The sequence below is a fragment of the Trachemys scripta genome, chromosome 4 (assembly GCF_013100865.1).
Source record: "Trachemys scripta elegans isolate TJP31775 chromosome 4, CAS_Tse_1.0, whole genome shotgun sequence".
Classification (NCBI taxonomy): domain Eukaryota; kingdom Metazoa; phylum Chordata; order Testudines; family Emydidae; genus Trachemys; species Trachemys scripta.
The window spans coordinates 68,963,270-68,978,023 of record NC_048301.1 but is presented as its reverse complement, the minus strand read 5'-3'; the positions used below and the strand labels follow the sequence as shown (position 1 = coordinate 68,978,023).

Sequence of the window (14,754 nt, the reverse complement as noted above, 5' to 3'; positions counted from 1 at the left end):
TTCTGAGCAGCACAAAATATAGATGTATGAAAGCATATGTATTTGTCATTGCATTCCTGCCTTGTAGAGTCTCTCCATGTAAGATTGGTTGCTGACAAGGCACAAACAAGCCCAAAGATCACTTTTCTCCAGGTGTGGTGTGGATAGTGATGTATGTCTGCAAACACAAAAGCAAGATTTGCCTGTGGTAGTAGGTACTGAAGTGACTGGAAGAGTTTGCAATCTCTATTCGCATATGTTATATTGCAAGATGGCAAGAAGCCTCTTCTGCATTTAAGAAAGATATTGCTACTTAAAGTATCTGAATGCCTTACAGTATGATGTATCATGTCTAGCATGGAGGGTTGAAGGGTACTGGCAATCTTTTCATTGGTAACCAAGAGGAAATTCCACTAAGCAGCCTAAATCCAATTCAACATTTGGCTTGGTTCTCCAAGGTATCATCCAATCTTCAAGTCCAAGAGAGAGAAGCCTGCCTCGGAATCTGTTTCCTCAAGAGTTTGTGCCACCTGAGGTGCCACCACCAAAGCAGCAATGGATCCCCGATGAAACTGAAATTACATGCATGGTCTGCAAAACAGAACGTTTTACTATGGTAAGAAACCATGGTCAAATACAGATACTCCTAGGGCTGTGGTGGGGCATGTGTTGGTTGTTTGGTTTTTTGTTTTCCCTCCAGCCGGTGATTTAACATGAAAGCTAATTCAGATGGACTGTTTCCTAGGAGTCCCCAGTGATGCTAGCAGTTTGTCCCTTTATAATGTTGGTATTGTCCAAATTGCCAGTCAAACAGATGCTGAGGGGGAGATTGTGAAGGTTAAATGTATTTGAGGTGACAGGCTACACTGATAGCTCCTGAAAGATCTTTCTGGGGCAGGTGAAGTGATAGAAATAGAGCCTAGGAAGGGGGAATTTGATCCTGGGAAAGTAAACTCCTAAGGGATCTTGTGGAATGTCATCTTGTTCTTTTCTAATCAGACACAGTCTACAGAACTTCTGCATCTGGAGAGCTAAAAGCTGAAAAGTCGAAGACTTTTTGGCAAATTAGTCCCAATTGGGCATATTGGCTCTCCCTGCCATCATCACCTTTTGGGGAAAAACAATCAGTGGGCAGACCTTAGAGAGTCTTGAAACCCAAGATGAACAGGAATTATTTGCTCTTTGCTGTTCATTGTTTTTAATAGGGTAAATTCACCTATGAGCTGAGTGAAATGCCAGCTGCTAATCTACTACACTCTTCCAATTAAGCATAATTTCTCTTGTGTCTCAGTTTAATAGGCGCCATCACTGCAGACGTTGTGGGAGGTTGGTGTGCAGTTCTTGCTCTACCAAGAAAATGGTGGTGGAAGCTTGTAGAGAAAATCCGGCTCGTGTATGTGACCAGTGCTACAGCTACTACAACAAGCATTGTCCACCTGGCTTAGTCCAAGACACAAGCATGTAAGTCCTTGCATACAAGTTCTGCATAGTTCCATGTACCCCTCTTCCCCAGCTCTGTATGTGTGAGAGACAGCATAAGTACAGCACCGTGCTTTAATCTGACCAGGAGGAACCACCTCCATGGATTCAGAAGTGAGGCTGTGAATTAAGTAGCCCTGGGAGAGTGCCAATGAAGGGTTTTGTGATGTGGATGTTTTCCCCTGAGAATTGGACTGAAACTCATTTTATACAGACTCAGTGAGCTGGTGGAGGGTGTGGTGAGGAAAAGTGGGAGAGCAGTCACCTCTGTGCCCCCTGCCTTGCTATCAGTGGGCCTACTGGGAAGAGATGAGCACAGTGCAGTTTTGAAAGGGTACATGAGGGAAGAATGAGCAGTAAATCAGGGGAGCTTGCGGCATTTCCAAAATATATCAACAGGACCCTAATGCTCTATTGCCCAGCACTGAGCCTGAGCACCTCGTATTGCTTTTTCTTCAAATCTCGAAGTGTGTGTGTGTGTGTGTGTGTGTGTGTGTGTGTGTGTGTGTGTGTGTAATAAAATAAATTTTGTTTGGTTTGTGTGGGGCAAGGAAGCCAAAGGGGGGCAAGTAGGTTGGACAATAAAGGATTTGAGTATTTCTTGTTCTTTCTGTACTGTGGTTGGTGGTGTGTGGGGATGTGAGGTAGCGTAATTTGAAGGCAGAGCAGAGAACTGGATGCTAGGAACTCCTGAGTTTTAATCTCAGCTCTGACACACTCTTCTTCTTTGCCCTTAAGCAAGTCTCTTAACTCCTTACTGCCTGTTTAATAGATACAATACCTTCCCTTCTGGAGGTTATAAGGATTAATTATTTAATGTTGGTGAAATGCTCGTAGTCCCACATACTTATTTTTCCATCTGTATATTTTTTTGGGAAGGGGAGGTCATCAGTTTATTTTTGATAACTAATGCTATGAAAATGTTAGCAATATTGAACGAGCCCTTTTTTTAACTGCCAGGCTTTAATCACTCTTTCCTCAGTGTGTTGGAATGAGTGTGAAGCTTCTGTCTCTGTTTTACAGCACAAAAGAGGAAGATCAAGACTTGAGGGAAGGTGAGAACAAAGTAACATTCAATTTCTGCTTTTAAAAGTGCACGATTGTCATCTTCGTATTGCTAGTAAGCTGGAAGCTGTGCTGTAGCTAAAGGATCCAACAGCACTTCCATTAACAAAATCTCTGCTGTTTTCAAATATCTTTAGTCTGAAGTCAGGCATGCAGGAAACTATGAATGGAGTTGAGGATTGAGCTGCTGGGTTCCAGTTCCAGCTCGGACACTGTCTAATTGTATGACCATGGGCAAGTCACTTAACCTCTCTGTGCCTCAATTTCCCCATCTGTAAATAGTGTTGTGAGACTTCATTCGTATTTATAAAAGCACTTTGCTCTTCTCAAGCATTTTTATGCAAAGGATCTGAAAGTACCTCATTAGAAAAATTTAAGTATTTTTCTCTCTGGCTGCTGGTCTAGGACCTGTGGATCTTGCAAGCATTTGTTCTGGTCTTCCAGGTCATGAGAAAAGGGCCCACGAAGTATGGGTGCTAGTTGAAATACTGAAATTCTTCTAGTAACTAAGATTAAAACATAAGTTTTTGAAGCTTCTCAAGAGTTCCACCAACCATAAATACAAGCTAGTATTATCCTCTCTCCCGGTGAAGTGTGACAGGCTGTTTGTTGTTGAAAGCAGGTCTTGTTGCTGTGTTCCAGAGGAGCTACAATGGTCAGGTGAAGAGCAGCTAGTATCAGATGACTAATAAATACAAAGATAAATACCTCAGACTGAAGCAATTGAAAATGGAACTTCTGGTCAGTTGCTGCTGGAGGATCTTTGTCTTCATTACTTTGTTCAGTCTTTCATTTGCGTCCAATATTTAGTGCACTTCAGTTCATTGGACCTGTGTAGCTTCTCTTGAGCATGGCAACAAGGACAGCTGCATGGGACTTGGACAGCCTCTCAGACTTAGCAGGGGAAGAACCGCAGCAAAGTGATACTGACTTTATTGTGGGACTATGGGGATGTTTTGCTGAATAAGGATATTAAGAACTTGGATGTCACTCACACTTTTAAAATGGGCTTGTTCTGATTGCCATGATTTTCTGTATATCTTAAGGTTTCATACTGCTGCCTGTCATAGTACACTCGGAGTACATTTCATGTAAAGTCCATACCAATAGATAGTCCTTGGTGGACTTTGTGGAGTCTGTGGCATTTCCCCCTTTTCAGGGAAAAACTTTGCTTGGTGTAGAATTTGGGTTTTGAAAGGGGGTGTTAGCTGGCTTTTTTGGCTCAGTGTTGTCACTTTCAGCATCTAATATCTCAAATTACTGCATTAGAAGGGTAATGCATCCCAAGTTGCTTGAAGATGGCCTGCAGCTTTGGTCTGACTACAGCATATGTCAATTTTGGTGGGAGAGATTCTCAGCTCAGATTTAAATTTGGGCCCCAAAAAGCCAGATAGTAATCAGAAAGACCTGATTTTCATGATCCCATACCTCACGAATTACAGTACCAGGTAGGGTGACCAGACAGCAAGTGTGAAAAATCTGGACAGGGGTGGGGGTGGAGGTGAGGGGGGTTATAGGACCCTATATAAGAAAAAGACACACAAATCGGGACAGTCCCAATAAAATCGAGACATCTGGTCACCCTAGTACCAGGGCTAGAAATGAATGCTATATATCACTTGAAACCTGAGATCCCTAGCTTTCCAGAGATTAGAGCAGATACTCTTAGCGATCTCAGCTTGAGATACTGGACCTTTTAAAAACTCATTGGTCTGGTCCCTTAAACCGACAGTACTGTTCTGGCATTGCTCGAGAGCTACTGGATCTTTTTTTAGCTTTGAGTTTACGATTTGCAGGTAGCAACCTTAAAATAAATAAGTAGGTAAGTCATTTAGTGCTTCATCTACAATCAGTTTATTCATTCCCCTTCTCAGCCTCAGTGACTTCCCTTCCACCACCCACAGAGCACTTATCTCCACCGATCTTCTGACAAAAAAACCCACAAATATTGTAGCTCAGAGGTGGTCAAAAAAGAAGGTGGGTATACTGTAATGGAGTGGCACCAAAAGGGTTAATCATGAAAAATACATTGAATTGGGGATATGGGTGTTTATTGAGGAAATATTTTAGAAGGTATAGGACTTGATGTTTGGGAGTGGAAATCTGCTACTGAGCATATGCAATAGCTGCTTTCTGTGGTTCTGTGCTGTGCGTGTTGTATAGGTGAGATTTTCATCCCTCTAACTTCTGGAGTGTGTGCTGAGAACAGCACAGGTAGCTCTGATAATAAAGCATACAGAATAACTTTGTGACATGCTTTCCGCCTGATTTGCTGCCCCTCCCAGGATGATTTTGATTAACTGGTTTCTGTTTCTCAGCAGTACAGACCTGTGGTAATGGAAGTTTGGATTACTCTGTAGTGATGCGAGTACCCAAGGCAACTGAACTTGAGTGGCTTCTTTCTTTGAGTGAAGATGAAAATGAAATTGTGCGTAATGAATTTTATTATGAACAGGTAAGAGCTTGAGAGACAGAGAGATGAGTCCAATGTAACCAGTTCCCTTTAGAATTCTATTAAGTGCTGGTGCAGCGTCCATTTACAAGCTCTTGGGTCTTTCTTTACTCTTAATTGACAGGCCCCTAGTTCTTCCTTGTGTATTTCCATCCTCAGTCTGCACTCAGATAGCACAGCATGTGGCCACCAGATGATACAGCACTGCTGCAAATTGTCCCAAGGTCTGATTAACCCTGAAGTGGATGCTGGGCTTCTCATGGACATCATGAAACAGCTGCTTTTCAGTGCCAAGATGATGTTTGTAAAAGCTGGAAGGAGCCAGGATCTAGCTTTGTGTGACAGGTAAATTGCCAGCTGTCCTTTGGGATTCATTGGAGCTCTTGGCCTTCCTTTAATGAATTTAAGTAGTGTTGAAAGGTGCTCGACTAACCTCTCTAGAGGCCAAAGTCACCTGTTTATCCACAAAATCAATACTGGGAATACTAGACTCTTGGAGTAGATTTATTTGGAGAATAAATCTCCCTGACTATTTAAACCTGCTGCTTTTGCTACGGAGGATTTTTTTTTTTTTTTTAAGCTTAACATTTTGCCTGTTTTCAGACACTTATTTCGGGTAGGCTTTTACAATGGTACTTGTCAGGAATTTGAATTTTATTTCTTCCTGGGGCATCAATGTAAGGCAGAATAGAGTGGGAAGTGCAATGCAAGGGGTCCCAACTGTTCAGGTAAATGTACCACAAAACCAGACTTGGCAGTACTAGCTAGTGTCCACAGGCTTGCTAATGAGCCTTAGAGTATAGTGATATACTGGGCGTGCATGTACCTACTCACTTCCTTCCTGCTTCCTTCCGAACAGTTACATCAGCAAGGTGGATGTGCTGAATATTTTAGTTGCTGCTGCCTATCGCCATGTACCATCTCTGGATCAGATTCTGCAGCCTGCAGCAGTAACGAGGCTAAGGAATCGGCTTTTGGAAGCAGAATACTATCAGTTAGCTGTTGAGGTAACAAAAACGGGGGGATGAAGGTGGTTTTTTGTTTTTGTTTTTTTTAAGGAGTTTATCATCTTAGATGGCTTGCTTTCCCTCACTGAGCTTAATTGATGTGATCTCTGATATTAAAATACAAAGCAGTTACTGATCTTTGTTCATAAACTATGGGATGTGATTAAAAAAGGAAAAACTTAAACTGAACATCTAAAAATATTTCTTAACAGTGAGGTGCATTCTGCTTGGGAACAATCTGCCAAGGGAAGTGATGGGAACCCCATCATTTGGTCCAATTCCAACTAGGACAGGCAAAAAACTAGAAATGCTCTGTCAGGAACAACCCTGCATTGGTAGGGGAGTTAGGAAAGATCTATTAGACTGGATGTCCTATCTGCAACTTCTAGGGTTCTGTGATTTGATTTGTACTTAAGGACTCTGAGACCTGCTAGGACAACTTTGAAAAACATTCATTTGTGAGACAATGATAAAACCTTGACAGCTCATCTGGTCATATGGCTTATCCTCTCCATTCTGCCTTCCCTACCCCCTTGATTTCATAAGCCTCTGTTTGTGGCATCACAATTATTATGGAGAGGATTATGATGACGCAAACAGGATTAGGATTTCTAGTAGGGAATAAGCAGCATGAGCAGATGACCTGTTAAACAAAAATGGTTCCTGTTTACATGCAAACATCTCTGCTAAAGAAACTGTGGGATGATGTTTTCTATCAGCAGAATTGTGTGAAACTGAATGTTGCCAAAATGTTTCCATGAAGCATCAGCAAGTCTATAAACAGAAAATCACTAACTTCATATTCCTTCCTAAACCACAGACCTGTTTAGTGTTGTTCTGTTCTTGTAATAAAACTATAAAATCTACTATGAAGGAGAAAATTACTTTACCTTTAGGAATGTAAAAACTGTTGGATTGAACTTTTCTTGACCATAGATTGATTAAACTCTTCCATTACATTTGCAATATGAAAATGCTTCCATAATCAGAGTTTGTGGGTAGTTCAGTAGTTGGTATTTAAGGTCACTAATGTGGAACTAATACAGGCATTTCTTCCTGTAAAAGAAAACGTTTCTTCTCTGGGAAATGGAAGGTCACAGATTTAGATTAGGAGTGTAATTATCTGCTTCTCCTGTCTTCTGTGCTGTCTCTCTGTATTATGTACTACTAACTAATGGTTTGGGGTTTAGGTTTCTACAAAGACTGGGCTGGATCCAGGTGGAGCATGGCATGCCTGGGGCATGGCTTGCCTTAAAGCTGGGAACTTAAGTTCAGCAAGAGAGAAATTGAGCCGATGCTTAAAGCCACCCTTTGATCTGAACCAGTTGAATCATGGCTCAAGGCTGGTCCAAGATGTGATACAATATCTGGAGTCCACCGTGAAACCCGTAGTCCTGGTGGTAAGAGGCTATTCTACCTGCTCTGGAGAACTGTACCAAAACTGTCAGAGTCCTGAGGCTGGGCACAGTTCTTTAGGAAGAACATGATTCAACCGGGGGAGGTGGGACATCCATAGCAAATTATAGGGGTTACTGCTGGAGCAGTATTATGCGGCTGCTTTTGTCTTTTTGACATAATTAGCATCTGGAGCAGATGGTGAGAGGATTTGCACCACAAATACTGAAGCCTGTGCAGAAGCCCCACTGGCTGCACCCCACAATCAGTGATTGACAGCAGAATGATGGGATTCCGTTTGTGTAGTGTAGTGCCCAGTAGATGGGAAAGAAGCTCATCTTTTGAAGGTTATGCAGTAATGCAGAGGCCCATCTGACTGCTGTTTGGAGGCCAGTGTGAAATGGGGTGGAGGTCTCAGTCTAGTTCTTAATGAATTGGTGTCCATGTCGCTATGTATCAGAAGTGGCACTAACTTCCCCCCTTGTTGGTCTCAGAGGCAGCAAGGATTGCATGAGTCCTAGAAGTCCTCCTCTTTCCTTCCACCATCACTGATGCAGCCCTTCCAAATTAGCTTGTGGTACTATGACAAAGGTCATAGTTGAGAAGCCTGCATTTTTGGTATCAGTTCTCTGTTGTGTGGCTGGAGAACTTTGTTTTCCCGGACTCACAATCCAGAATCTGTTGCCAGCACTATCTTTGCTTTAACACCACCACCCTCAAAAAACTCTCATCAATTGCAGGTGGAAGTTCAGTCTCTTTTGACTAGCATTGCTTTAGTAATTAAACCAACTTTTATATCTTTATACAGAGCATACAAAGTGTCTTTATGAAGAGACTAAGTTCCATCCAGCTGTACAATGTGATGCTGTATCTCTTTTGTCAAGAACTTCTGATAGTCATGTAATAGTTGAGGGTGAAACTTGGGATTTCAGAACCTCCAGATTGAAAATATTCCTTTTAGAATTTATATAGTTTGAGTTTACTGTAAGCTATAATTAGGTATGAACAAAAATTCAGGCTTTGAATTTTTAAGTAAACTGGTATCCCAAGAGGGCTTTCCCCCATGATTATAGTTGTGTTCCTAAAATTTCTGGTCTTCTGATAAAACAGCAAGTCAGGGACTAAAGTGCATATTTGCTGAAGTCTCTATCAGCAATGGAAATATCTTTAAAAAACAAACCTCCTCTAAGGACCCATTCATATTGGAACAGATCCACAATACCTACAGTCATGTTTAAACATCATTGCTGCTAGCAAGATTTGAATACAGTTTCCCTATCCAGTAATATGGCTGGAGTTTCATCCCATGTATACCCCAGTAGAAAAAGAGACGGGGTTGGTTGATACGCACTAACCCCAGAGAGGCTCTGCAGAATTGTCTTCCTATTAATTGTTCCTGGACAGTCCCATGTCATTGATTCTCTGTCTTAATAGCAGGACGATGACTACTTTGCCACATTGAGAGACCTGGAAGCAACCCTGAGAACACGAAGCCTGTCTCTGGAGATGATGTCCGAAGGGAAGATCCAACACAACAGCTACTATCAGGAGTGCTTGTTCTATTTACACACGTATGGCACTAACCTAGCAATCATTAGCTTCTACATGAGACATGACTGCATGCGAGAAGCACTTCTGCATTTGTTAAATAAGGTGAGTAATGAATTCTGCTGGCAGTATCAGAATCTGCTCTTGTATCATCTAAATTGGAGCTTTGACAGCATTAGGAGGACTTCTCCCTTCCAAACTGGTGACCAGGATAGTACAGTATCTATAATGACTGAGTGCAAAATCCAGCATGCTCTATTTCCTCTGAGCTTGAACTATTTATAATCTTATTGACCAGTGTCGGTGGATTTATTCCAAATGACTGAACGTCCATGTCATATAGAACATTAACTAGCACTGTTCCATCTTGGAATTATTATTGTCTCATCCCCTTGCCAAAGTAGTGAAGGCTAGAGAAGAGAGAGCCACTTTCTGTTCTCCTCCAATACTATCAATCCACCAGTTCTTACCAGCATGAAAGCTACTGAAAAATACTTAAAACTTCTAGTGCAGGGGTCGGCAACCTTTCAGAAGTGGTGTGCTGAGTCTTCATTTATTCACTCTGATTTAAGGTTTCGCGTGCCAGTAATACATTTTAATGTTTTGAGAAGGTCTCTTTCTATAAGTCTATAATATATAACTAAACTATTGTTGTTGTATGTAAAGAAAATAAGGTTTTTAAAATGTTTAAGAAGCTTCATTTAAAATTAAATTAAAATGCAGAGCCCCCTGGACCGGAGGCCAGGACCCGGGCAGTGTGGGTGCCACTGAAAATCAGTTCGCATGCCGCCTTTGGCACATGTGCCATAGGTTGCCTACCCCTGTTCTAGTGTGCGTGGGATTTTACCTGGTTTAATAACCTTTTAGAATTTAAATAAATTTGACCTAGGTATTTCAATCAGTATGTTCTAACTCCATTATCCCCAATCCGTTAACTGGTTTATTAATAGGTAATTGTTTAAGTGGCCTTATCAGCTCTGGTTTCTCTTTATATCACCAGTGTGATTGCTATAGTTAGAATATCAGTTAGAGTATCAGAAATAGGATGAAATTTAATAGTAAAAAGTGTAAGGTGATGCATTTGGGGATGACTAACAAAAATTTTAGTTACAAGATGGGGACGCATTGGTTAGAAGTAACGGAAGAGGAGAAGGACCTAGGGGTCCTCGTAGACCGCAGGATGACTATGAGTCGACAATGCGACGTGGCGGTGAAAAAAGCCAATGCTGTCTTGGGATGCATTAGGCGAGGTATATCTAGTAGGGATAAGGAGGTCCTGCTTCCGTTGTACAAGGCGCTGGTGAGACCTCATTTGGAGTACTGTGTGCAGTTCTGGTCTCCCATGTTTAAAAAAGATGAACTCAAACTGGAACGGGTGCAGAGAAGGGCCACTAGGATGATCAGAGGAATGGAAAACCTGTCGTATGAAAAGAGACTAGAGGAGCTTGGGTTGTTTAGTCTGACAAAGCGAAGGCTGAGGGGGGATATGATTGCTATCTTTAAATATATTAGAGGGATTAATACGAGGGAGGGAGAAGAATTATTCCAGCTAAGTACTAATGTGGATACGAGAACGAATGGATATAAACTGGCCGTGGGGAAGTTCAGGCTTGAAATTAGACGAAGGTTTCTGACCGTCAGAGGGGTGAAATATTGGAACGGCCTTCCGAGGGAAACGGTGGGGGCGACGGACCTGTCTGGTTTTAAGATTAAGTTAGATAAATTTATGGAGGGAATGGTTTAATGGTAAAACATAGTAGTCGAGGAAAACCAAGCAATGGTAGGTAAATTGTACAATGGCTGACAGGGGTCAGGCTGGAGACTCTTGCCTATATGCTCGGGGTCTTACTGATCGCCATATTTGGGGTCGGGAAGGAATTTTCCTCCAGGGCAGATTGGCTGAGCCTCTGGAGGTTTTTCGCCTTCCTCCGCAGCATGGGGCAGGGATCTCTAGCAGGAGGGTTTCTGCTGATTGAAGCCACCTAAAACAGGATTGGGGACTTCAACAGCAGAGTCCAGGGAAGGGGTAGGGACGGTTTTGTGGCCTGCAGCATGCAGGGGGTCAGACCAGATGATCATAATGGTCCCTTCTGACCTTAAAGTCTATGAGTCTATAATTGAGAAGGTCCATTCTAAGCCCTTATTCTCAGTTATCTTTTGAACATATCCTACATGTTCTTAGCTTAGAAGTGAATTGCTTTGTTATTTAAGAAAATCTGCTTACTTTTGAGAGCCCAGTGGTGCGACAAGCAGTAAAATTTTTCAGGTAATTCAAAACTATTTTAAGTTGAAAACTTCCTACTGCAACTTGGACAGTGAGACTTCAAATAGCAGTTCTCGCTTTCTGGTTCTCTTACTGCAGTGCAAGGTTGTTTTGGTGCTAAGGCTCTCACCACTGCAGGGAAAGGGTTCCACTGAAAAGTTAACCTGTTTCCACCAAATGTGTTTTTTGTTAAAACATTTCTGTGCATACTGGGTTCTGTAACTTGTGCTGTGCAGTGGTTTTTTAAAAAAATAGCAAACCCAGTCACTACCTTGAATGCAGTGATTAAACAACATGATAGCACCCCTTTAAAAACAGTTCACAGCTGGCTATGTGCTGGGTGCCTGCCTGTGCCCAGAATGTAGGGTTAACCTCTTGGTCACTGGTATTCCCTTCAGTGGCAAGAGAAAAGCCAATTCCTGCAGCTGATTTGCCTCAAGCTCCCTTTTCCCCCTGTAGGAGAGCCCACCAGAAGTGTTCATTGAAGGGATCTTTGTCCCAAGTTATAAAAGTGGAAAACTGCACATGTTGGAGAACTTGCTGGAAACCATTGATCCAAGTCTGGAGAGCTGGGGTATCTACCTGATTGCAGCCTGCAAACACTTGCAGAAAAAGAACTACTACCACATTCTGTATGAACTGCAGCAGTTTATGAAGGTAAGGGTGGGGTGTGGGTCCCCCTTTATTGCTGAAATAGTGAATAGTATCACTCTATTCGGCAGTATTACTCAGGTGTTAAACTCTGCGTTGGTCACGTTATGTTTTTCTGTGAATTCCCTGGGATTTCAGTTGGAACAAGTATTCATCTGTATCTTCCATAAGCTCCATCCCTAGCTGTTGTGTAATGTTGCTGTGCATTGTTAAGCAGCTGTTCTGTCTTGTCCCAGAGTGGCTATATTTCTATACTGAGTCCAATGATTCCTGTGTGTCTAGTTTTGTACCACACTTTTTGGGATCCTTTGTATTGATAGCTGTTATTGAAATTTAAGACCACTTAAATGAGAGAGTAACTGCAGAGTCCATGTCTGCAGTTGTTTTCTAACTGTAGGATTGTCTTGTGGCCAGTGAAGTCCTTGTGCTTTTCAGATGCATAGTATGTCTTTTGCTTGTTTAATTTTTATTGAATATAAGCCGCTAGGAACTTTCTGATCCTAGGAAGACCCCAGGCAGTACAGTCTATTCATATCTGCTGTGCTTATTGTCATGAATCTGGTCTTGTTGCACCATCTTATCTGATGCTTTAATTGTATGCCCTTTTAGGGAACCATAATGTTTGCTTTGTGTGAGCATTTTAGTACCGACAGTCAAAGTAGCTCTGAAGATGTTCTGCCTATGGATGCTCTCAGTCTTCTCAGCTTCTGAGATTCTTACAGCGTTTCTCAACATCACAGATCATAGTCTTGTTGTCAAATGATTCCCCCTTTTAAAAGTTCATTACTTGTTTGTTTCTTTGAGGATCATGTCCGTGCTGCCATGACCTGCATTAGATTCTTCACTCACAAGGCAAAGTCTTACACAGAGCTGGGAGATAAACAGAAATGGCTCCTGAAGGTCAAGGACCACCTCAAAGTCTACCTGCAGGAGGTTTCAAGGAGTTCCGGAAGGAAAAAAGCTGCTTGCACTTTTCGGAAGAAAATGACAGCCACTGATGTGTCAAGGTATCTGCAAAACAGAAAATGAAGTTCTGGGAATGAGGTTTCACTTGAGGCTTGTCTTGATTAGGAAAACTGGTTGAGTTTAGGTTGGGCTTAGCTAACATACTCTAGCTAAGCCCAACCTAAAGTTGACCTTTTTCCTAGTATAGATGTAGGGTAAACACTGCTCTTCCTGGTCAAGACAAGCCTGAAGTGACAGAATGTCAGTCCCTGTACCACCTACCCTCCTATATGTAGGCAAAACTGATATGGACGTAGTCTATACAATTTACGTTTTGTTTGCTAAACTTATTGCCTGAATAGTAGCGGAGCTAGATGTGAGCTTTAGAAGCAAGTTAGATGGTTAACTGAATTTCCAAACTTTAAAATGTTAGAAGTTTAGTCCTCTCTTTCTAACTTTTGGAGTGTCTATAACTACAGTTTTCTTAAGGTCTATTTTCTTCTAAAGTTACTGAAACGTTTTCACACTTGACGGCAGTTTAACAAAAATTAGTCTGTGTGTATGTCTGGGAGTTGTTGTTAAGGATACACAGCTGGTCGGTGTGCGTAATGCTGAACTTCAGGTGAGCACTCGTAACGCACATTTCCCATGCAGTTCTGGAGAGCACTTCAGTGCTGCAGTTGGAGCAAGACAGAAGGCGCTAATGTTAATATTACTGTATGCACAAGTCAAAGAGCAGCTAAAATAGCCATTTTTAATTTGTTACAGACTCCTCTACCTTTTGAGACACTTTCAGTAAAGTAATCATTTGTGGACGGAGCACTTCATTAATAGTTATGTGAATGCGTCTCTGTAGCCAGCTAAATGAGAATTTTTTCCCAATCTAGGCACATCAATACAGTTGAGCTACAGATGGAAGTCACCAAGTTCCTGCATCGGTGTGAGAGTTCAGGGACCTCTCAGATAACTGGCTCAACCTTGCCCACACTCTTTGGAAACAATCACATGAAGATGGATGTAGCTGGCAAGGTACTAACTACCATTTAAAGCATAACATTGCTGCCTTAACTTGACGTGTTCTGTGGATTAAAGGATGATTTGGGGGCCTGGAGCACTCATCTGGACCCTCAAATAATACAAAAGGTACTTTTCAGTTGTAGCTCTGTGCATTTTAAAGGTAGGTAAGTATCCTTATCCTTATGTTACAGGGGGAGAGAAGTTAAGTAACTTGCCCACCATGGGGCACCTGACAACAGAACTCATGTCTTTGCCTCTCCCTCTCTGGATCATGCTGCCTCCCGTTGTTAGAGACACTTCTTAACAAGGCTGTAAATTGCCTTTTGGCAAATGCTATTGCAGTGCTGAAATCAGGCAAGAGGCAGTAAAATGCCTGGGCTACTTTGTGCAAGTGAATTCATTTCCTTGTGAGTTTTTTCTATACATAACCAAATGGCGATGTCTCACTTTCCCCTATGTCTAATGTTGGCAATTTCTTCTCAGGTCATGCTGGAAGGGAAGAACATTGAAGAAGGTTTTGGAATTGCATTCAGAGTCCTCCAGGTATGGAAAACCTAAGAAGTTGCTGCATGTAAGGTTGATCCCACTCCTGTAAAGTACCACTGTTTATTACCAGACCCTTTGCATCAAGTGGGGAAAACATAAGTTTCAGATCTGTCCCCATGTTTGTGTAAAATACAGACCAATCAATTATGTAGGTTCTAAACCTCCATGCATTGTCAGGGACCCCTCTCCACCGAGGACATGAGCTGACTGGACAGCTTTTAGTTTAGAGGGTCACTGATATCAACTTCCAGATCTAATTAAGCTACTTTTTTTTTTTTTTTTTTGAGGGAGGGAGTAGAGCTTAATTTTCAAGGTTCCCCTGTCTGTGTCTCAATGTCAGTCTGGCAGTTCTGAGATCTCTAGATCAGCCAGAAGGCTGTCTTGCTGTGCATCTGAATAAATTGGTG

At 42.0% G+C, this 14,754-nt stretch overlaps 1 protein-coding gene across 3 annotated transcripts in view; it reads left to right on the top strand.

Moving 5' to 3' along the window:
• The window catches only part of ZFYVE26 (zinc finger FYVE-type containing 26), a 70,260-nt gene that overhangs the window by 51,258 nt on the left and 4,248 nt on the right, over positions 1-14,754 (top strand). The window contains exons 28-39 of one of the 3 annotated variants that reach the window (XM_034769360.1): positions 438-595; positions 1,271-1,440; positions 2,482-2,513; positions 4,842-4,978; positions 5,100-5,320; positions 5,835-5,982; positions 7,173-7,382; positions 8,812-9,030; positions 11,648-11,845; positions 12,644-12,846; positions 13,672-13,813; positions 14,285-14,344. In XM_034769360.1, the coding sequence (XP_034625251.1) occupies positions 438-595; positions 1,271-1,440; positions 2,482-2,513; positions 4,842-4,978; positions 5,100-5,320; positions 5,835-5,982; positions 7,173-7,382; positions 8,812-9,030; positions 11,648-11,845; positions 12,644-12,846; positions 13,672-13,813; positions 14,285-14,344 (1,898 nt within the window). The remainder of the gene's footprint in view (positions 1-437; positions 596-1,270; positions 1,441-2,481; positions 2,514-4,841; positions 4,979-5,099; positions 5,321-5,834; positions 5,983-7,172; positions 7,383-8,811; positions 9,031-11,647; positions 11,846-12,643; positions 12,847-13,671; positions 13,814-14,284; positions 14,345-14,754) is intronic. The other 2 variants (XM_034769358.1, XM_034769359.1) reach the window with 2 other exon arrangements.